The sequence below is a fragment of the Mobula birostris genome, chromosome 12, assembly GCF_030028105.1.
Source record: "Mobula birostris isolate sMobBir1 chromosome 12, sMobBir1.hap1, whole genome shotgun sequence".
NCBI lineage: Eukaryota > Metazoa > Chordata > Chondrichthyes > Myliobatiformes > Myliobatidae > Mobula > Mobula birostris.
In genome coordinates, this window is record NC_092381.1 from 102,739,322 (window position 1) to 102,763,762 (window position 24,441).

Sequence of the window (24,441 nt, forward strand, 5' to 3'; positions counted from 1 at the left end):
GGTTTAGTCACTTGGCATCTGATATGAAGTAGTCAACTGGATCCAACGTTGGCCTAGTGGGGAAAGCAGAGAATGGTAGTAAAGTGGTGTCACTGTGACATGGAGCCTGTAACTAGTGTTGTGCCACCGAGTTCAGTGCTGGATCGATTGTTTTTTTGTCATCTATATTAATGACCTCGATGATAGCGTGCCATGACGAGGCACAGAAATATCATGGTCATCCACTGTAACCAGGGAAGATCCCAGTTTGTGACGCGTGATCGTACCACTGGACCCGGACTTCTGAGATCGAGAGAGTAGAACTGCCCCAGTGCAACGACTTTGCCACTTTAAAAACTCTCTTGCACGTTTCCTGTCATCATTGGACACGAAGGACAACTACCAATCAAACCATTATGTAGATGGTACACATCACAGCCACCATGCATCCTGGCAGAAGGAATGTATGTTTGTCCAAGATGATGTTGAGAACTATTGAGTTGCTGACAGGCTTCTTGTAGATGGGCGAAAGGCTTGAGAAGATCAGATTAGATTATGAGGACACGCAGTCCTCTTTTATTGTTATTTAGTAATGCATACATTAAGAAATGATACAATGTTCCTCCAGAATGATATCACGGAAACACAAGACAAACCAAGACTGAAAAACTAACAAAAACCACATAATTATAACATATAGTTACAGCAGTGCAAAGCAATACCGTAATTTGATAAAGAACAGACCATGGGCACGGTAAAAAAAAGTCTCAAAGTCTCTCGAAAGTCCCATCACCTCACGCAGACGGTAGAAGGAAGAAAAACTCTCTCTGCCATGAGCTTCCAGTGCGGCAAACTTGCCGATGCAGCACCCTGGAAGCACCCAATTACAGCCAACTCTTTGAGTCCGTCCGAAAACTTTGAGACTCCGACCAGCCCTCCGACACCGAGCACCGAGCATCATCTCTGCCGAGCGCTTCGATCCCGGCCCGGTAACAGGCAATAGGCAAAGCCGAGGATTTGGGGCCTTCCCCTCCGGAGATCCTCGATCGCACAGTAGCAGCAGCAGTGAAGCAGGAATTTCAGAAGTTTCTCCAGATGTTCCTCCAGATGTTCCTCCGTGCTTCTCACGTCTGTCTTCATCAAATCAGGATTGTGCATGGTACCTACTTACAAATACGATAGCATTTCGGAGCGGCCGCGCATGCTGCATCACACCGCCATCTTCTCCTCCTCACTTTGGCCTGTTCTTGCAGCCAGAGTATTTATGAAACTGAGCAGCTGGAAAGGTTACTGGAGGTAGGTGGGAATGTGGTGTGAAGTTACGATCTGTACACCCATCATCCTATTGAATACAGAGCAGGCACAGAGGAGCCAAGTGATCTAACCCTGCTCTGAATTCGTATGTTCTGGTTAATGGGGGCTCTCAGGATGTTAATAGTGGGGGATTCTGTGATGTCAAGGGCACATTGGTGGGACACGAGCGATGCCTGACATGTCTGTAAAAGGAAGTTGAAGGAGTACACACTAGTCCTTGTACAGTAATAGAAGTGGAGAGAGTGAGCAATTTCAAGTTCCTGGGTGTCAATATCTCTGAGGATCTAACGTGGACCCAACATATTGACCCAGCTACAAAGAAGGTACAACAGCAGCTATATTTCATTAGAAGTTCGAGGAGATTTGGTACGTCACCAAAAACACTTGCAAATTTCTACAGATGTACTGTGGAGAGCATTTTAACTGGCTGCATCATCAGCTGGTATGGGGATTGGATGGGGGGGGGCTACTACTGCACAGCATCAAAATAAGCTGCAGAGAGTTGTAAAATTAGTCAGCTCTGTCATGGGCACTAGACTCCATAGTATCCAGAACATCTTCAAGGAGCGATGCCTCAAAAAGGTGGCACCTATCATTAAGGACCCCCACCACTCAGGTCATGGCCTCTTCTCATTGCTACCTTCAGGAAGTATGTACAGGAGCCTGAAGGCACACGCTCAATGATTCAGAAACAGCTTCTTCCCCTCTGCCACCTGATTTCTGAATGGACATTGAACCCATGAACACTACCTCACTACATTTTTATTTCTATTTTTGCACTACTTATTTAATTTAACTATTAACTATTTTATACATATATACACACTATAATTCACATTTATTCTATTATTCTGTATTGCAATATATTGCTACTGCAAAGACAACAAATTTCATGACATAATCCAGTGAAATTAAACCTGATTCTTATTCTGATGGTGTGCCTGTTATATGTTAATTATTTGACATCTGTACTCTGTTCACTTATATACCAATGGTGCAGCAGTCACGAATAAATCTCAAGCTCATTTTCCCATTATTTTGTTGAAGTGGACATATGTTACAAAACAACACACATCAAAGTTGCTGGTGAACGCAGCAGGCCAGGCAGCATCTCTAGGAAGAGGTGCAGTTGACGTTTCAGGCCGAGACCCTTCGTGGTGTATAATAATTATCAAATAGAAACCCTCCTTACTTGGGTATCGGAGCCGTTGGTTGGAGAGTGGCAGGGTGTATGTGCTTCGTATCCGAGGTTTGGATATTGTGACTGGCTCCTCAGTTGGGAAGCTGATCGGAACTTGGCTGCTGCGGGATAAAGTGGGAATCTGGCAGGCTCTTCCCGTGAAGTCAGGTGTGCAACGACACCGATCCCTTCCCACACATACTCCTCCATTCTGGCATCGAAATGTACAGAGAACTGGGGAAAGAAAGAAATTACATCAGAGGCAAGTGAGGATTCTGTCCTGAGAACAACTTTATCACATACTTTCCTGTCGTCATTCCTGCTTTTCCAGAAATTCCAAACCTAGATACAATAACAGAGGAACTGACCTTATTCAAGTGCAGTCTCAGAGCATAGCAACCGAAGAAGGTTATTTAATCTGACTCTTCCAATGCTCCGTGACATCTGGGGACCAGCTAACCGTCTACCTGACCTGGCCCTTTTCCCTTAAGATTTGTAATAAAAAATGTCAGGTTCAAATTAACAATCCAACAGGAACCATCTGCCATTTGTGGAAAGGAATTTCAAACTTTCCAACTGTTTACATGTAGATGTGTTACCCAAATACACCACTGCACAACCTGGTTATAAATTTGTAGTCTGCTCTCAGGACTAGAATCTGCAACCTTCATAAATCAAAGTATTGACTACAGGAGAAACAAGTGGGATTAAAGTCAGGTTAATGTCAATAGGTGTCTGATGTCAATACAGAGTCAGTGAGTAATTTATGATTTTCTTGTGAATTATCTGATGCTATGCATCTGAATCGGTAGGGTTTTCACTGCACCTGTGCACACATATACATCTGTATAGGACAATGTTTGTTATATGTGCTGTGTGTGTTTCACTTTGGCCCTGGAGAAACGCTGTTTCATTTGGCTGTATTCATGGGTATACATGTGTGGTTGAATGACCATTAAACCTGAATTATTGAACTACTGAAGAAACTCAGCTTTGATTTTGACTTTACGAGTTGGTTCTCAGGGCACGTACAGCATGAAAAACGAACAGGACCTTACTTCCAGCTGTTTGATCAAAGATCTTGATTGGTCACCGTGCCCTGATATCTTGGTCTACAATTTACCGTTCAATTCATAATGAGGTTTGTTGAAACTCTTTTGTCCATACTACCCGAGGCATCTTCAAGGAGCAGTGCATCAGAAAGGTAGTGTACATCATTAAGGACCTCCATCACCCAGGACATGCCCTCTTCTCACTGCTACCATCAGGAAGGAAGTACAGGAGCCTGAACGCACACACTCTGCGATTCAGGAACAGCTTCTTCCCCTCTGCCATCAGATTTCTGAATGGATGTTGAACCCATGAACACTATCTCACTTTCTGTTTCTTCACTACTTATTTTAACTATTTTTCAGGCAGATAGGGCTCGTCAGCCACGGCTGTCTGCTTACCTAGGAGAAGGAAGACTCTGATCTCAAACCTCTGCTACCTTGTGGCTGTACCCACTCATGGGGAAGGCTTCTGGAGTAAAACCTGAGGGAAAAAATTGGAGCTGGGGTCCCTAAAACAGTCCTATGTTGAGTTCAACACTGACTGGCAACTCCTGCGATGCTGTTGGTGTCAAACAGTATTGGTGTCTGCCGTTCCTTTGGGTTCAGCTGCGTGAAGAGTGAGAGCTTGTTGCATGGACAACAGCCTGCTCTCCATATTGTACTGCCCTGGCTTGTGTACCGACAGCTAGGACGTAACATCTATTGTCGACCCCGACCAGTGGAGGCCCCACACCATCATAACAAGTCAAAACCTGGACGGTTACCGAGAATAATTTTAGCGATAGGAAATTGTAAGTGAGATAGCAAGATTAAAAAGCGATTAGTCAAAGTTTCCTGAATGACAAAAAAAGTCCTTCAGGGAACAATGGTCTGATTCTGTGCTGTAGAGAGGGTGGGAACTGCTTGACCATCAGCATGGATGGGGCCACAGTATACTAGGTCTGAACACTTTCGCAATACGTGTCGTAGACTTCAGAACATGCAGTTTATTGGGTGAGGATTGCAAGGTTGCCTTTTTCGGATGCCTACTGACGTTTGAATATGGAGAAATGTAATTTGGGAAGAATGCGTTAAATTATTATTAATTACAGGAAGTTGAATCAGCACCGCATACTACAAGCAGACCTTCTTAACGCAGGAAAATATTCAAGTATAACCCTTGCACAACCACAAATCTTTAGGCTTAAGAATAAACTGTTGAGTGAAAAATACTTCAGAAGACTCTTAGACTAATTTTAAAATGCTTTCTGATTATCTTAAATTAACTTGCAGTTGTGAAGTGCCAGAATCCTCCTGCTAAAGGATGAAAACAGGAAGTAGTGGGAATGGCAGATCAGGCGTCGTCTACAGAGAAAGAACCATAGTGAACATTTTAGGTTGGTGACATTCCAGAATGGAGCTTTATCCGAGGAAAACAGCATCCATCATCAGAGATCCTCACCACCCAGGCCATGCTCTCTTCTCACTGCTCCCATCAGGAAAAAGGTACAGGGGCCTCAGGACAAGCACCACCCCAAGTTATTATCCCTCTACCATCAGGTCCTTTAACCAAAGCGGATAACTTCACTCGGCCTTTCACTAAACAGCTTCCATAACTTATGGACACGCTTTCAAGGACTCTTCATCTCATGTTCTGGATATTTAGTGTTATTTCTTTATTATTATTATTTCTTTCTTATTGCACTGTTTGTTGTCTTCTGCACACTGTTTGAATGTCCTAGTTGGTGCATTTCAATGAATCTATTATGATTATTATTTTATTGTGGATTTATTGAGTATGCCCACAGGAAAATGAATTTCAAGGTTGTGTATGGTGACATATATGTACTTTGATAATAAATTTACTTGGAACTTTGATTAGAAGTAAGAAAACAAGTATCAGAAAAAGAAACGTGTGACAGGATGGAGACCAAGACGATGACCAGGGGTGGCTTTGTTAACTGATACAGGGTGGAGACCAAGACGATGACCAGGGGTGGCTTTGTTAACTGATACAGGGTGGAGATCAAGAGAATGAATGACCCAGGGGTAGCTGTGTGAACTGTGACAGGGTGGTGTTCAAGAGAATGACTCAAGGGAGCTGTGTGAACTGAGGGAGGGTGGAGACCAAGGCAATGACCAGGAGTGGCTGTGTGAACTGACACAGGGTGGAGACCAAGAGAATGAATGACCCAGGGGAGCTGTGTGAACTGTGACAGAGTGAAGACCAAGAGACTGAATCATCAGGGGTGGCTGTGTGATCTGAGGCAGGGTGGAGGCGAAGACAGTGAATGGCCCAGGGTCGCTGTGTGAACTGACATAGAGTGGAGACGAAGAGAACGACCAGGGGTGGCTGTGCTAACTGTGATAGGATGCATACCACGAGACTGAATGGCTGTGGATATTAGTGGACTCTCACTTGAAGTGGTTGAACTTTATTCTTGGTCCTGTGCCTTGAATGCCTGTTATTGTCATTCAGCCAGAGTCATTTCCAGCATTCAATCTCTCCTTGGTTCCTATCATGAGCCTTTCCTCTTTGTCCTTTCCACCCCTTCCTGCTTTCCCAGCATTCACTTATGTCCGGCTTAGATGAGACCCAAAGCATTAACTCTGCTCTCTCTGCAGATACTCCCTGCCCTGCGAGTATTTACAACACGTTCCGCTTTGATTTCAGGAAAATACTTGTTAACAGTTTATCTAATGATGTTTTTGCATATTAAGTACATAGCTGACCTACCTCGACCTGCACAATACTAACATAACGTCCTGAGTCTCACCGTTGATTAGTATTAGATTCTAATGGTGCTTCAGATCAATCTCATCCCACGACAATTTCCCTGTTGCATCAAGTCCCTTAACTTAATAGAATATAAGACTGGATTAGAATATAAAAGTAAGGATGTAATGCTGAGGATTTATGAGACACTGGTGAGGCCTCACTTGGAGTATTGTGAACAGTTTTGAGCCTCTCATTTAAGAAAGGATACACTGACATTGGAGAGGGTTCAAAAGAAGTTCATGAAAATGATTCCTGGATTGAAAGGTTTGTCATACGAGGAGCGTTTGATGGTTCTGGGCTTCTACTCTCAAGAATTTAGAGGAATGAGAAGTGACCTCATTGAAACCTTTCAAATGTTGAAAGGCGTTGATAGAGGTGATGTAGAAAGGATGTTTCCTACGATGGGGGAGTCTAAGAACCTGTGGAATTTGCTGCCACAGGCGGCTGTGGAGGCCACTTTCCTGGGGATATTTAAGGCAGAGGTTGACAGGTTCTTGATTAGTCACGACATGGATGAATATGGGGAGAAGGCAAGAAACTGGGGCTGAGAGGACAACTGGATCAGTCATGATGAAATGCCAGAGCAAATCTGATGGGACAAATGGCCTAACTCTGTTCCTATATCTTAAGGTGGTTATAACTGAGGGTGGTGATGGGGATAAACTCCCACTTGCTATTAAATGCTCCCAGTGGTATGCACCACAAATAGCCTCGGGCAACGAAGTCCAGCTCCTGGCCTCCACGTGTGACTTAGCTACTAAGCCCAGCAAAACTGCTTCTACTGACAGGAGAAGGGGCAAAGGCGGGTTACAGGCACCTTAAAACCAGTCACCTCGGGCAGATTGGGCTTGTCAGCCATGATTGGCAGTTCATCTAGGAGAAGGAAAACTTTGACCTCAAACATCCGCTGCCTTGTGGCTGTGGCCACTCATGGGGAAGGCTTCGGAAGTAAGCGTCTGAGGGAAAAATCTCGAGCTGGAGTTACCAAGGCAGTGCTATGTGGAGTTCAATGCTGACTGGCAACTCCTACAGCACTGATGGTGCCAACCTATTTCAGTCTCTGCCATTCCTTTGAGTTCATCAGCTGTACGTAGATGGCGAGCTTGCTACATGGGCAACAGATTTCCCACCATATTGTACTGCCCTGGCTTGCATATCTGGACAGCTAGGACACAACATGGTCGACACTAGAAATCCTGCTCCATCAGAGTGCGTAGCTGGTTTCCTGATTTGCTGATATGGATGGGAAGCTTGCAGGGTATGTGTTTCATGGCAAGGGGTGTTTTGGCATTACATGATCTTGCTGGATATGGAGCAGGCAAGAGGAGTTGAGCTTGAAGTCAGGAGCAGAAGGGCAGTGACTTGGCCACCACTGCTGACCCACCAACTGGAGAGTGTAGTGGTTAAGTGTTGAAACATTTTATGAAGGTTGGGAACCTCCCAACAACATCTGCTCTTGGCCAAAGGCTATGGTTTCCTCATCAGGTAACTGTGGAGAGCACCCATCAAAAATTGAAAGCAGAGAAAAACAGAACACAGCCTTTGATGATGAATTACTGGACTCTGCAATTGTATAAAACTGATTTGTTTTGAGCTGTATGATTGAAGCTACTTGTTGATGAGGTAGCATACAGATGTGGACGTTCCCTTGCAGGTAATAAACGTACTTATAATTTGATCCACTCTGTATTTGTTGTGCTCTGTTACTGTACATTTAGAAGGCTTAGTTGAATGGTGCACAACACATGCTGGAGGGATTGGATATTTAGAATGGTGAATGAGGTACCAGTCGTGGAGATTACTTCATCCTCGATGGGCTGAGCTCACATGTTCTTAGAAATATGCTCACCAGCCAAACAGAGAACATTCTGTTCTATCTGGGACAATCGGGACACATATAACGGAGAAACCTCTTTATCCAGTGGTTAGTGGAATTGTTTCACATCATATACGCCAATGATTCTGATCCTGAGTTTTGGAGGCTTGATTACTGAATATTTTCAAGACAGAGATGGCAAAGTGGGAGGAGCTAAAGATGGTGCCAGAGGTTATTGTGGGCCTAGGTGTCCATGGAGCAGTTTGCTTACTTTTCTCTTTTAATGTCTCTTTTTTTTTTCAGGTTGACTGGGGTCCTGTCAGAGTTAGTGATGTACAGCAGTGCTTGAACTATGGTTCTTTATGGTTTCAGGCTCTCGGACTCGTTGAGCAACTTGGCATTTTGATATCTCCACGTGCACCTTGGCAGACATGCGCCTCTGTGGAAGACCTGATTCCTTGCCGAGGATCGATCTCTCTCTCTCTCTCTCTCTCTCTCTCTCTCTCTCTCGTCTGCCAGTCCTTGAGTTGGGGGACTTGGGAGAGTGTTGCAGTACATTGTAACATCGAAACAGCTGTTAGTCTCCCCTCTCATTGTTGCCGGAGTGATATCCCTCTCTCACGAGTGAGAGAGAGGCTGTCTGAGATGTCGAAGTGTTGGGATGGACAGTAGTTTTTCACAGACTCCAGATCTGCATGGTGAGTGGTGGGGGAGGGATGATGCTTTTGCTGGATCAAGTGGGGGGAGGGTTGATGTTTTTGCTGTTGCTTGTGCGTGGGAGGGGGAAGGGTGCTTTGGGGGTTCTAATGTTTTTCTGTCTTTTTTTTCTGTTTCATGGATGTCTGTGAAGAGTAAGGATTTCGGGTTGTATATTGTATATATTCTCTGATATTAAATTGAACTGTTTGAACCATTAATAGTACTTTAGACATGAAGGGAATACAGGGATAAAGCTTGGTGTAGGACAGTGTTGCTGAGGTGAAAGTTTGGCTATAATCTTTTGGGTGGTAATGATGGCAAAAGAGGCCTGCACTGCATCCATCTTCTCTGGTGCACAGGTATTGTGCAGGAAGAATGTAGAATGCTGGCTGAGACGTACCATTCTGTGCTTTCAAATATCGCCAGATTAGGTCCCCCGTGCAAGTCAGATGGGGAGTCTGGTTTATTCGCATTGCTCCTACATAGGTTAAGGATGCTATCCAACAGCCCTATTAGAGGAAAGGTTGAATCTGGAGTCACAGTTGGACAGGCTAAAGGGTGATACAGTTCCTTCCTTATTGAGGATCCAGACAGGGGGAGTTCATTGTTTCAGCCAAACATGCAGCAGAATCACACTGGCAGTAGAGAGGTGCAGTCAAAGTTCAAAGGAAACTTTATTATCAGAGTACATACATATCTCCACATACAACCCTGAGATTCATTTTCTTGTGGGTATACTCAGCAAATCTATAGAACAGTAACTGTAACAGGATCAATGAAAGTTCAACCAGAGTGCAGAAAACAAACTGTGCAAATGCAAATATAAATAAACAGCAATAAGCAATGAGAACATGAGGTAATGAAATAATGAGTCCTTAAAGTGAGATCATTGGTTTTGGGAACATCTCAATGGATGGGCAAGTGAGTGTAATTATCCCCTTTTATTCAAGAGCCTGATGGTTGAGGGGTAGTAACTGTTCTTGAACATGGTGGTGTGTCCTGTCGCTCTAGTATCTTGTACCTGATGGCAGAAGCAAGGAGAAAGCAGGGCCTGGGAGGTGAGGATCTCTGATGATGGATGCTGCGTTCCTAGAACAGTGTTTCATGTAGATATGGGAGGGCTTTAGCTGTGATAGACGGGGCCGAATCCATAGGGTTTTCCATTCAAAGGGATTGCTGTTTCCATACCAGCCGTAATGCAGCCAATCAATGCACTCTCTGCCACACACCTATTGACGTTTGTCAAGGTTTTATATGCTATGCCAATATCTCAGTGCTCCTCCATCGCAGTAATCATTTCAATTTGACAAAGCAAAAACACTTAATAAAACCATTAAAAGGACATAATCTCGCACATGCACAGTGTTAACCCTAAGCTCCCTACAGAAGATGATACCACAGCCAGTGTAACACTGGAATCAGTGATATGGATCTGACATACAGCAGTATCACTGCACAGCAACTACCCTGTGACTCACTGTCGGCCAGGGAAGAAACACGCCCGCCGTCAACAACGGGAGCCAACATGGAGGCTCCAGCAGCTAACCCTTCCTTCCCTCTCACCAAGTTGTACATTTTCCTAAAAACAATGTCAACAGGAGGCCAAACAAATCAAGTCAGCACAGCTGGGGACGAGAGTGAGCCATGCACCTCCTGCTGGCAACACCGACGGCCAAAATGAGATGTACACAGTCCCAGTCTACTCGTGCTCAATGCGAGAAGTTGAAAAGTATAACTTGCACTTCTCACAGGAACAAAACACTGATTATTTCAGCAGCTTGGTAAACGCTGAGCTCACTGTCATCTTGTGTTTCAATGAGCGTACGTGTCGGCTATTGACTCCCACCCCCCCCCCCCCACCCTTGCTCTGACCTTTCACGAGCTTGAGTAAGTTTTAAATTACAGCTCCGTTTAAAAGTGAGAACGGGGTAGACAGGATTAGAATGAGAGAGAGAGAGAGAGAGAAAAAAAAATCCTCCTTCCACCAAAACCACAGTGGAAGAATTTCTGACTCTCATCTGCAAAATAAATCAAATTTCAGAGTTGCATCTGCTTGGCCACATGGAGTAAATTACATGGTGGAGCCTGCTGAACTCAGGAAAGCTTTGCAAAGCTCCCTCTCCCCACTCCTGCTTCAGACGGCCTGCAGTTACTCACATGCTCGGAATCCAGCTGTGGCTCTGTCCGCAGGGCTACTGTCACTGTAGACTGTGGTGACGTTACCCTTCTCACAGCGCTTCTCGCATCGTCCAGCCTCGCACTTCTGCTGACAGACGGTGGGGGTAAAGAGAATCTTGATCTTCCGCACCTCAGTGATCTGATTAACCGCGAGCGGCATGAGCAGAGCGCTCCACCACAGCGCACACAGCCTGAAATCCATCGGAGTCCCCGAAGGTTCAGGCCCCCAACCAGCTGAGGGAGGAAACCGAAGCTGAAGCTAATGCGAAGAATATCTTAGAATCTCCACAGAGTTTGTGATCCTTCGTATGGGAGTTTAATTAAATACAGCATAGTGAGTATAATCTGGGCAGGAGTCCAAGCAGGCACTTCATGAGGGGTAACAGACATTTCAGCCTGAGAGTTAACCCAGTAAAGGTCTGTCCAAATTGCTCCGTACAACATCAGACTTCACTACAGCTATACACTGACAGGACACATGCGGTGGAAAATTAAAATCACCCTTTATTAGGAAAATAAATTGGGTTTTGCAAAGTGAGACTGAAGTCAGATTTAGTCAGTAAGAGTGAGCCTCAAATCTAAAAACATTACATAGAACTGTGTGCACAGTGGGGGGAAGGAATGGGGGAGGGGGAGGGAGAGGGGGGAGGAATGGGGGGGAAGAGAGAGGGGAAAGAGAAAGGGAAGGGGAAGCATGAAAGAGTCTGCAGATGCTGGAAATCTAGAGCAACACACACACAATGCTGGAGGAAGTCAAAGGGTCAGGCAGCATCTTTGGAGATGAGTAAACAGTTAACGTTTCGGGCTGAGACCCTTCTTCAGGAGTGGAAAGAAGGGGGAAGATGCCAAAATAAAAAGTTTGGGGGGAGGCGAAGGAGGCTAGCTGGAAGGTGATAGGTGAAGCCAGGTGGATGGGAAAGGTCAAGAGCTGGAAAGGGAAGGATCTGATAGGAGAGTGGACAAAAGGAGAAAGGGAAGGAGGAGGGAACCCAAGGGAGGTAATTGGCAGGTGAAAAAAGGTAAGTGATCAGAGGAAATGGGGGTGGGGGAGTTTGTTTACTGGAAGGAGAAATCGATATTCATGCCTTTTGGTTGGAGGCTACCCCAATGGAACATCAGGTGGTACTTCTCCACTCTGGGGTTGGTCTCATAGTGGCACTCGAGAAGGGCATGGGCCGACATGTCGGAATAGTAATGGGAATCGGAATTTAAATATTTGGCCACTGGAAATTCCTGCTTGAGGTGCTCAACAAAGTACCCCCCCCCCCCCCCCAATTTATGATGGGTTTCACCAATGTAGCAGAGGCCACGTTGTGAACACCGGACACAACAGACAACCCCAGCAGGTGAAGAAAGGAAAGCGGAAGAGAGAAGACCACAAGATCATAAGACCTTAAGATATAGGAGCAGAATTAGGCCATTTGGCCCATCGAGTCTGCTCCGTCATTTCAACATGGCTGATCCAATTTTCCTCTCAGCTCTATCCTCCTGCCTTCACCCTGTATTCCTTCATGCCCTGACCAATCAAGAACCTATCAACCTCTGCCTTAAATATACATAAAGACTTGGCCTACACAGCTGCCTGTAGCAAATAATTTCATTGATTCACCACTCTCTAGCTAAAGAAATTTCTCCTCATCTCCATTCTAAACAGATGCCTCTCTATTCCAAGGCTGTGTCCTCTGGTCTTGGACTCTCCCACCTCAGGAATCATCCTCTCCACATCCACTCTATCAAGGCCTTTCACGATCTGATAGGTTTCATTGAGGTCATACCTTGTTCTTCCAAAATGGTTAATGTTGTGTATTTGGATTTTCAGAAGGCCTTTGACAAGGTGCCACACACGAGGCTGCTTTACAAGCTACGAGCCCATGTATTCCAGGAAAGATTCGAGCATGGATAAAACAGTGTCTGATTGGCTGCAGGCAAAGAGTGGGAATAAAGGGAGCTTTTTCTGGTTGGTTGCTAGTGACTAGTGGTGTTCCACAGGGGTACATGTTGGGAACAATTCTTTTTACATTATATGCTCAGTGATTTTGATAATGGAATCGATGGCTTTGTTAGCTTTTAAAAGCTTCCCAATCCTCTAACTTCTCACTAATTTTTATTCTATTATATGCTCTTTCATTGGCTTTTATGTTGGCTTTACTGCCTCTTGTTAACTATGGTTGTGTCATCTTTCCCTCAGAATACTTCTTCCTTGTTGGGATGTATGTATCCTGTGCTTTCCGAATTGCTTCCAGAAATTCCAGTCATTGCTGCTTTTTTTTTCCAATTGTTCTTTTCCAATTAATTCTGGCCATTTCCTCTTTCATGTCTCTGTAATTCCCTTTACTCCACTGTAATAGTGATATATCTGACTTCAGCTTTCAAGCGTGATTTCGATCAAATTATAATCACATGGGTTCTTTTAACTTAAGCTCTTTAATCAATTCTGTTTCATTGCACAACACCCAATCCAGAATCCCCGAGTGGGCTCAACCACGAGTTGCTCTAAAAAGCCATCTCGTAGGCACTCCATAAATTCCCCTTCCTGTAGTCCAGAACTTAGCTGATTTTGCCTAACCTACCTGCATATTGAAATCCCCCATGACTGTTGTAACATTGCCCTTTCGGCATGCATTTTCTATCTCCTGTGGTAATTTGTGGGCCACATCCTTAATACTGTTTGGGGGTTTATCTAAAACTATCATCAGGTTCTTTTCACCCTTGCAGTTCCTTAGCTCTATCCACAATGATTCAACACCTTCTGACCCTCTGTCACCTCTTTCTGATGACTTGATTTCATTTTTTACCAACAGAGAAACACTGCCCCCTCTGTCTTCCTGTCCTTTCAATACAATGTGTATTCTTGGATGTTATCCTCCCAGCCATAATCTTCTTTCAGTGATGCCTACAACATTATACCTGCCAGTCTGCGACTGTGTTGCAAGTTCATTGACCTTATCCCATATACTGTACACATTCAGATACAACACCTTCAGACCTGTATTCATACTTCTCAATTTTATCTGTCTTTTATGCTGCAAGTCATCCTGTTGACTGCAATTTTGTCCTTTCAACAGCCTCTCTTCACCACACATTGCCTCTGTTTGTAAACCAGCTACCTCATCTTCAGCACCATCATCCCCCTTTCCTACGATACTTTTGCATTGAAATAAATGCCTCTCAGGGCACTAATTACACTATGCTCAACTTTATGATTTTTAACTTTGTCTGAGGTCTTACTTGCTTCCACAACTAATTGTTCTGGCACTCTGGTTCCCATCACCCTGCAACTCTAGTTTGAACCCCACAATACAACCCCACAATGTAACATTAACAAAACCCCGCTAGGATATTCATACCCCTTTAGTCCAGATGCAAATTGTCCCTCTGTACAGGTCCCACCTTCCCTGGAAGAAAGCCCAATGATCCAAAAATCTTATGCCCTCCCTCCAGCACAAACTCTTTAGCCACATATTCAACAGCATAATCTTCCTAGGTCTGGCCTCACTATCATGTGGCACGGGTAGCAATCCTGAGATCGCAACCCTGGAGGTCTTACCCTTTAACTTAGCTCCTAACTCCCTGAACCCCCTATGCAGAACCTCTTTACTTGTCCTACCCAGGTCATTGATACCTATATGGATCACGGCCTCTGGCTGTTCACCTTCCCACTTAGGAATGCTGAGGACTTGATCCGAGATATCCCAGACCTTGACACCCGAGAGGCAATATACCATCTGGGAATCTCATTCTCGCCCACAGAACCTCCTGTCCATTCCCCCAATTAATGAATCCCCTATTATCGCAGTGTGCCTCTTCTCCCCACTTCCCTTCTGAGTCACAGAGGAAAACTCAGTGCCAGGGACCAGACAACTGTTACTTCCCTCTGTAAGGTAATCACCCCAACAATATCCAACGTGATATGCCTGTTGTTGAGGGGGATGGCCACAGGGGTACTCTGCACTGGCTCCTTAACCCCTTTCCCCTTCCTGACTGTCACCCAGTTTCCTGTGTCCTGCACCTTGGGTGTTACCACCTCTCTACATGTCCTATCTATCATCCCCTTATCCTCCAGAATGATCCAGAGTTCATCCATTTCCAGCTCCAACTCCTAACACGGATTGGCAGAAGCTGCAGCTGGATGCACTTCTCGCAGTTGTAGTCATCAAGGACACTGGAGGACTCCCTGCCTTCCCACATCCTGCGAGAGGAGCCAGGCATCTCTAAAGTCCTAGCTGAAGAGATATAAAGAAGGGAAGGAGAAATAAAAATTAGCCTCGTGCTTGTCGTTTCTTTTGCTATCTCTGACCGAAGCCTCGAGATCACCACTCTGATTCTGTCCACTGCACTTGCCTCTGGCTTCCTTTAGTTTGTCCTCGCTAATCAATCTCAAATGCCGATTGGTCTCTGGTCAAAACTCTTTTTCACTATTGCCTTTTGTACTCGGGCAATGGACTTGATTGAAGTCCCCTCTTCTCAAAACTTCTGATATCTGGATTGGCTGCTGATCAAAGCTCTTTTTCAGAAGAGAAAAGAACGAGGGAAAGAAAAATAGAGAATAAAAGAGAGGAATGGGGGGGAGGAAAGAAAGAATGGGAGAAGAAAACGAAGTGCAGTCTTTTAGTTGTATGGCACAGAAACCAGCCCTTGGCTACCACATCCACATCCCACAGTGCCTTGCTCTTCAAGCACCTGTCCAGGTTTCTTGTAGATGCCATTACTGTTCCTGCATCTATCTCCTTCTCAGGCAGCACATTCCAAATACCAACTGAATGTTCCATGAACATTTACCCCCCCCCCACACTCACCCATCCGCTTTAACCCTCCTCCCTCCCACCATAAACCTATGCCCTCTACTTTTAGGCACACCACCATGGGTGGCGGAGTGGAGATGCATCTCTACCAAAGGAAGTGCAGGGTGCTCCATCCCTCCACTAGCCCTGCAGGTCACCTTGGGAAAGGTGTAGCACCTGCTTAGCCCCTCCCGATCAGGGTGTCACGTGAAGCCACTGGAGCAGGTGGTGGATGGTGGTATGAGCAGCCGGTGCAGATCACAAGTCCTGGTTATGCAACCACTGACGTCAGGCAGACAGTCTCTGAGGAGTACTGATAATGGCTGGGGTCACCCGTGTGGTAAAGACACTGCCCAGAAGAAGGCAATGGCAAACCACTTCTGTAGAAAAATTTGCCAAGAACAACCGTGGTCATCGTAGACCACGATTGCCCACGTCATATGACATGACGTGACACATAATGATGAATGTGGGAAATAGGCTTGGGCTAGCTACTTTATCTGTGTCTCTCACGGTTATGTATACTATCTCACATCTCAGCCTTCTTTTCCTCTTGGATAAACAGACCCGTTCCCCTTGGGTTATTCAATATCATTGATGCAGATGAGTGAGAGCAAGGGAAGAGAAGGAGATGGAGACAAAGAGATCTAAAGCAACACACTAAATGCTTGAGGAACACAGCAGGTCAGACAGCATCTACGGAGGTGAATAAACATCAAGGTTTCAGGCCGAGACCGTTCTTCAGGACTGAAGAAAGAAGGGGGAAGACACCAGAATAAAAAGGTGGGAGGAGGAGAAGGAGGATAGCTAGAAGGTGATAGGTTAAGCCAGGTGGGTCAGAAAGATAAAGGGCTGTAAAGGAAGGAATCTGGTAGCAGAAGAGGGTGGATCACAGAAGAAAGGGAAGGAGAGGGAGACCTGGGAGGAGAGATAGGCAGGTGAAATGAGTTAAAAAGTCAGAGTGGGGAAGAGAGGGAGGGGATTTTTTTTTTTTTACCAGAAAGAGAAATCAATGTTAATGCCATCAGGTTGGAGGCTACCCAGATGGAATATAATGTGTTGCTTCTCTACCCTGAGAGTGGCCTCATCATGGCACAAGAGGAGGCCATGGGCTGACATGTCGGAATGAGAATGGAATCAGAATTAAAATGTTTGGCCATTGGGAAATCCCACTTGTGGTAGGACTCTCTGAGCTTCCTTTCTCATGCCTATCACCTCCCCCGACGCCCCTCCTATTTCCCTTTCTCCCATGGCCCACTCTCCTCTCCTACTGGATTCCCTCTTCTCCAGCCACCTTTCCCACCCAGCTGGCTTCACCTATCACCTTCCACTTTGGCCAGCTTCTCCCTCTTGCCTCTGTAATTCCCTTTACTCTACTGTAGTGTAATACTTCTCACTTTATCTTCTCCTTCTCAAACTGCAGTGTGAATTCTATCATATTATGATCACTGTCTCCTAAGGATTCCTTTACCGTAAGCTCCTTAACCCATCTGGGTAGCCTCCAACCTGATGGCATGAATTTCAATTTCTCCTTTCAGTAAAATGAGTTTCCTTGCCCCTCCCTTCCTCCTCTATTCTCTACTCTGGCCTCTTATCTCTTCTCAGCTGCCTCTCACTTCCCCCGGGTCCTCTCCTCCTTCCCTTTCTCCTGTGATCTCTCTCCTCTTGTATCAGATTCCTTCCTCTCCAGCCTTTTACCTTTCCCACCCACCCGACTTCATCCATCACCTTCTAGCTACCCTCCTTCCCCCCTTCCCCCACCTTTTTATTCCGGCAAGTTCCCCCTTCCATTTTAGTCCCGACGAAGGGTCTCTGCCCGAAATGTCATTTCCTGACCTGCTGAGTTCCTCCAGCATTTCATGTGTGTTGCCAAGAAAAAAAATCCAGTTATCTGACCATGAGAATGCCATTGCTTGATCTCCTACTATCAATTTCTTGGTGAAAAATGGACGATACCAGCCATACAATACTGTGGCCACAAGAGCAAGTCAGAGGCTGAGTTTTCTGCAGTGATGACTCACCTCCTGGCACCCCAAAGCTTTTCCACCATCTATAACTCACAAGTTAGGAATTTGATGGATCACCGACTTGGACAAGGGCAGCTCTGTTGGAAATGCTTCCTCCATTCAAAATCAAAACTGAGTTTACTAACAGATACACAAGTGCATGTACACACAGGTGCAGTGCAAAACCTACTTGCAGCAGCATCACAGGCGGAATTCACAAGGAAAGCACAATCTTTACAACAAATAACACAATTGTAACAAGAAAATCAAAATCTATTTCAGTGAAAAGCAGTGTTGCTACACTCCCGTGAATTGGGTTGTGGGGTTGGTTCAAGGATCAAATGGTTGAAGGGAAGTAGCTGGTCGTGAACCTGCTGATGTGGGACTTGATGCTTCTGTACCTCCTGCCCGATGGTAGCAGCAAGAAAATTGCCTGGACTGAATGGTGAGGATCTTTGAAGCTCCCAGTCTGTCCGCACATCAGCTCCTGATCTTTTCTTCGTTAACGAAGACAAGAGGGTGGAGGTGTGATTTTCTGACTAGGGGAGAATGAGCAGTTCTGTTCCACAGGAGCCTCTGCTCAAGTCTGTTATTTCTCTGAAATATATATATATCAGAATCAGGTTTATTATCACCGGCACGTGTTGTGAAATTTGTTAACTTAGCAGCAGCAGTTCAATGCAATACATAGCCTAGAATAATAATAATAAATAAATAAGTTACAGTATATGTATTTTGAATAGATTAAATATCGTGCAAACACAGAAATAATATATATTAAAAGGTGAGGTAGTGTTCATGGGTTCAATGTCCATTTGGGAATCAAATGGCAGAGGGGAAGAAGCTGTTCCTGAATTGATTTGGATGAAAACGTACGTGGACATAAGCAAGTTTGCAAATGAGAAAAAGAAAATTGACAGAATTGTAGGTAGTGAGGAATTTTGCAGAAGAGTACAGCAGGATATGATCGATTGTGAACATGTTTGGAGAAATGGCAGTATTTAATCTGGATACATGTGAGGTATTACACTTTGTGAGAGAAAATGTCAGAAAAAGATTTCAAGAGGACGAGAATATAAAAGCAAGGATATAATGCTGAGGCTTTATAAAGCACTGGTGAGGCCTCATCAGGACTATTGTGAGCAGTTTTAGGCCCCTTATCTAAGAAAGGATATGCTGACATTGGAGAGGGGGCAAAGGAGGTTCACAAAAATAATTCTGGAATTGAAAGGCTTGTCATACGAAGAGTGTTTGATGGCTCTTAGCCTGTAGTCACTGGAATTCAGAAGAATGAGGGGTGACCTCCTTGTATCCTATTGAATGTAGATAGAGTGGATGTGAAGAGGATGTTTCCTATACTGGGGGAGTCTAAGACCATGGACACAGCCTCAGAATAGAGGGGTGTCCTTTTAGAATGGAGATGAGAAGGGATTTCTTTAGCTAGAGAGTGGTGATTCTGTGGAATTCGTTGCCACAGGCTGCTATGGCGATTAAGTCATTGGGTATATTTAAGGCAGAGGTTGATAGATTCTTGATTGGTCAGGGCATGAAGGGATACGGGGAGATGGCTGAGAGGGAAATGGTTCAGCCATGATGAAATGGTGGAGCAGACACAATTGGCTAAGTGGCCTAATTCTGCTCTTATATCTTATGGTCTTATGGTTACAGACTATCGAAGTCATTTGTTGCATGTAAATATGGGAGTTTTTAAAGAATTAAGCCATACTGCATGCGTTGTAAATATCTGTTTTTCACGGACTGGAGTAGCACCGAAATCCTGTTGTCTTGAACAATGACAACAAAGCTCTATTCTGTCAGCTCAACCCTCAGCCCCCAGCATTACAGAGGAAACAATCCAAGTGTGTCAAACCTCAAGTGAAACTAATACACTTCACTCCAAGTATTATCCTGGTGAATCCCTTCTGTGCTCTCTCCAAAACCTTCACATATTTTCTATACTCGGGTAACTAGGACAACATCATATATTCCAAATGTGGATTAACCAAAGTTTTAAGGAGCTCCAACATGATTCAGCAACTTTTATACTCAATGCCTAAAAGGATGAAGGCAACTATGCTGTTTACCTTCTTTATAATCACATCTACTTTGATTGCCATTTTCAGGGAACTATGGACTTGCACCTCAAGGTCACTCAATACCTCAGTGCTCCTCAGGGAGCTGCTATTGAATGATTCCTCTATTCTGAGGCTGTGTCCTCTGGTCTTAGACTTCCCCACCATAGGAAACATCCTCTCCATATTCACTCTATCGAGGCCTTTCAACTTTCGACAGGTTTCAATGAGGTCACTCCCGATTCTTCTGAATTCCAGTGAGAGCTGGTCTAGAGCCATCAAACTCTGTTCACGTGACAAACCTTTCAATCCCGGAATCATTTCTGTGAAACCTCTCCAATTTCAGCACGTCCTTTCTTAGACAAGGGGCCCAAAGCTACTCACAATACTCCAAGTGAGGGCTCACCAGTGCTTTATGAAGTTTCAACATTCTGTGCTTTTATCTTCTAGTCCTCTCGAAATGAATGCCAGCATTGCATTTGCTTTCCTCACCACCAACTCAACTTGCAAATCTCTTCAGCTAGAGAGTGGTGAATCTGTGGAATTCATTGCCACCGGTGGCTGTGGAGGTCATGTCATTGGGTGTATTTAAGGCAGAGGTTGATAGGTTCTTCATTAGTGAGGGCATGGAGGGATATGGGAGAAGGTGCAGGAGATTGGGGCTGAGAGGGGAAATGGATCAGCCATGATGAAATGGCAGAGCGGACTTGATGGGCCAAATGGCCTAATTCTGCTCCTGTATCTTACGGAAGTTATTCAGACACATGAAGCAAGGTGAACAGAGGAATATAGACCCTGTGCAGGTAAATTTGATAAGCATCCTAGCCGAGTATGTTGGGGGAAATTGGGAGAGGTACAAAGGGTACTGGACAGCAAGTATTGAACTGCAGGATGAATAAACAGGGGGAGAAAGGGATTGTCCGGAAAGGCAAAACGGAAGTGGAGACTTGGGAATGGAGGCTGTATTTGAGGGGATGTAGATGTTACGGAAGGCTGAATGATACAGATTTCTTGCAGGAGGGAATTCTGATGGTCAGTGCTAGGCTCCAGTTTGAGCACAACTGTTCACATTAGGAAGGGTGGCTGCAAGCCAGCTGCTAAGAGGATGGATTACGTCTCCGTTGGCAAAGATCGAAGCAGCTATTTTAGTTGGCTGGGCTCCGCAGAATGTGAAGGCATTTAAACCCAGAGATTCCTGCTGGAGTTTGCCTGTGTAATATCAGCCATGGAGCTGTACGAGCAGTTGCTGACACTGACACTGAGGCTTGCACTTGTGAACTCACAATGAGGCAGGTTCCTACTGACCCTCGTTCCATTTTTTTTCACAAAACTACAAAAGTCTATTCATACAAAAATACTCAAAATACAAACATCAAGTATTTACAAAGCAGTGGATAAGTCCAAATTAAAATATGATTATTGCTGTCTATAAAACAGTCCCACCGCTCCCAGAAATCCCCTACTGTACCCATTATGACCGCATGTTCCCTCTCCAAGGGCATCCAGGCAGGAATGTATCCCCGGTAGAGGGGCAGGTGATTGGCACAGCCCTCGACTGTCCACCACTCGGACTCATGAATGGTCACCTTGGCCAACGCTCCCATAGACCGACCCTTACTCACTCAGAATCAGAATCAGGTTTATTATCGCTGGCCAGTGTCGTGAAATTTGTTAGCTTAGCAGCAGTTCAATACAATACATAATATAGAAGAAAAAAAAAGGGTAAAAATAAATAAATTACAGTATATGTATACTGAATAGATTAAAAATCACACAAAAACAGAAATAATATATATTAAAAAAAGTGAGATAGTGTTTATGGGTTCAATGGCCATTTAGGAATCAAATGGCAGAGGGGAAGAAGCTGTTCCTGAATCACTGAATACATGCCTTCAGGCTTCTGTACCTCCTACCTGATGGTAACAGTGAGAAAAGGACATGTCCTGGGTGCTGGAGGCCCTTAATAATGGACGCTGCCTTTCTGAGACACCGCTCCCTGAAGATGTCCTGGGTACTTTGTAGGCTGGTACCCAAGATGGAGCCATCTTTATTTACGACCCTCTGCAACTTCTTTCAGTCCTGTGTAGTAGCCCACCCCCACCCCCACCGCAATACCAGATAGAGAGGAGCCTGTCAGAATGCTGTCCACAGTACATCTAAATCCTGGGCTTTAGTCAAACCATTTTGAGACTTGTGGATGATCAGGATTACTGTTCCATTTTAATATGCACAAGCAACAAAACTGCACCGCTCAAAATTTAGTTCAAATATTCCCTTGACTATTATTTTAAAACTATTGACTGTCATTCAGTATATTTACTGCACCTCAGTATGAATGTCATTGCCAAACAATGACAGTTAGCCGGTGATGTAATAGTATCAGTGACAGAAAGCTTTCAAAGCATCAGTAAGACCAAAGAACTGATTGTGGACTTCAGAAAGGGTAGGCCGAGGGAACACACACCAGTCCTCAGAGAGGGATCAGAAATGGAAAGAGTGAGCGATTTCAGCTTCCTGGGTGTCAATGTCTCTGAGGATCTATCCTGAGCCCAGCAGCCACAAAGAACGCACGGCAGCGGCTACACTTCATTAAGGGCTTGAAGAGATTTGATATGTCATCAAAGACACTCACATATTTCTACAAATGTACCATGGAGATTATTGCCGTCTGGTATGGTGGGGGGGTGGGGGAGCTACTGCACAGGATCGAAGTAAGCTGCAGAGAGTTGTAAACTTAGTCAGCTCCATCATGGGCACTACTTCTGTAGTATCCGGGACATCTTCAAGTAGCGGTGCCTCAATAGGTGGTATCCATCACTAAGGACCCCTATCACCCGGGACACTTGCTATCATCAGGGGGGAGGTACAGGAGCCTGAACACACACACTCAGCAATTCAGGATCAGCTTCTTCCCCTCTGACATCCAGTTTCTGAATGGACATTGAACACTACCTCACTACTTTATTTCTATTTTTTGCACTATTGATTTAATTTAACTATTATATATGTATATTTACTGTAATTCACAGTTTTTTCTTTATTATCATGTGTTACATTGTACCATTGCTGCGAAATTGACATATTTCATGACCTATCAACATCTGCCGGTGATTTTAAACCTGATTCTGATTGAAGCTTTGAAGAATCTCCTTCTGGGACAGCAAAGATTATCTACAGAACAAAATTCCATCACACATTCCCAGGGCAATGGCAGTGTGGGTTAGAGAAAGAGTAATGTTCCCTCTAATCTTCCCGACCAAATTGTCCCGGTATAAGGACAGTGATAGAAGAAAGCTACGTCTACACCATCTCCTCCTGCTCTCCCAGGACACGGACAGCTCTGGGTCATGGGCCGGAGTTCCTGCCATAGTCATGCGACGCCGATGGACCTAGAGCAGTGAGGTCTCCAGGGCCGAGAGCAAATGCAGAGAGAGAGAGAGAGAGAGCGCTAATATTTTCCATCCCTGCTGGCTGGGAAATACAGGCAGCTACAGCAACAACTGGAAGCTACTTTGAGAGGCGAGTGTCCATGACAGGTAATGACCTCCCCACCATTGAGCATATAGAACATAGAACAGTACAGTACAGAAACTGTTCTATATAATTCACAAATGCTGGCATTGAGTTGTGTTCACTTTAAGAGACTGTGTCTTGACATAATAACGTCAGTATAAGGTGACAGCTTTTGGTTTGTTCGCAACAGAAGTAAGGGGCTGCAGCTTTTGTTGAGCACATAAAACAACTCTTGTATGTTTTATTCACAAAATCCTATTTTGGTCACCCCAATGCTCTTGGACGATTCCAAAGCTACTTAACAACAAGTCAACTAATACAGTCAGAGTTTTGGGAGCAGCTCACTACATCCCGGTTAAATATACATTTTTTATTCATTTTTTTTTCTTTCTATATTGTCATGTATTGCATCGTACTGCTGCTGCTAAGTTGACAAGTTTCACAACATATGCCGGTGATAATAAATCCGATTCTGATTTTCACAGGCAGAAGCCCAGTTCGCACTGCAAGTTATCACCACAGACAACACCAAATTTGACTATGTTGTAGCATTGCTAAGTAGTTTCAGTGCAGCCTGAGTGGCGAGTCTACTAGAAGACAGGCCTGCACATGATAAGCATGTCACTCTGAAATCTCACCTGTTACAGACTTTTGGACTGTCTGAGTCCGAGCATACCAAGCCGTTGCTCTTCTTATCCGGCCTGGGTGATGTTAGGCCTTCAGAACTAATGGACCACGTGCTGTCTCTCTTGGGCAATCGCCACCCTTGTTTTATTTTTAAACACCTCTTTATGCAGCAAATGCCTGATCAAGTTTGTACAGCCCTTGTTAATGCACCTGTGAAGCTTGCTAAAATGCCAACACGTGGGAGGTCTATGAACACCGTGGGTTCCAGTCGCCAGGGTCATCTACTGTTCATTATGGACACCCTTTCAGGGCGACATTTCCTGTGTGACACGGGTGGTCAAGCGAGTGTGCTACCAGCATCACCTATTGACTATAAGAGGAGATCCATGGATCCTTGCAGGGGGCTGCCAATAGACTTATGGGACATGATGCGTGACGCTCTGCCTCATTGGGCAATGCTACACTT

General features: G+C 44.8%; 1 protein-coding gene across 4 annotated transcripts in view; it reads right to left on the reverse strand.

The window, feature by feature from the left end:
- Positions 1-24,441, reverse strand: part of LOC140206160 (latent-transforming growth factor beta-binding protein 4-like) — a 182,823-nt gene that overhangs the window by 145,941 nt on the left and 12,441 nt on the right. For 3 of the 4 annotated variants that reach the window (XM_072274402.1, XM_072274404.1, XM_072274401.1), the window contains exon 3: positions 2,486-2,707. In XM_072274402.1, the coding sequence (XP_072130503.1) occupies positions 2,486-2,707 (222 nt within the window). Of the gene's footprint in view, positions 1-2,485; positions 2,708-10,955; positions 11,298-24,441 lie in introns of those variants that run through there. The other variant, XM_072274403.1, reaches the window with a different exon arrangement.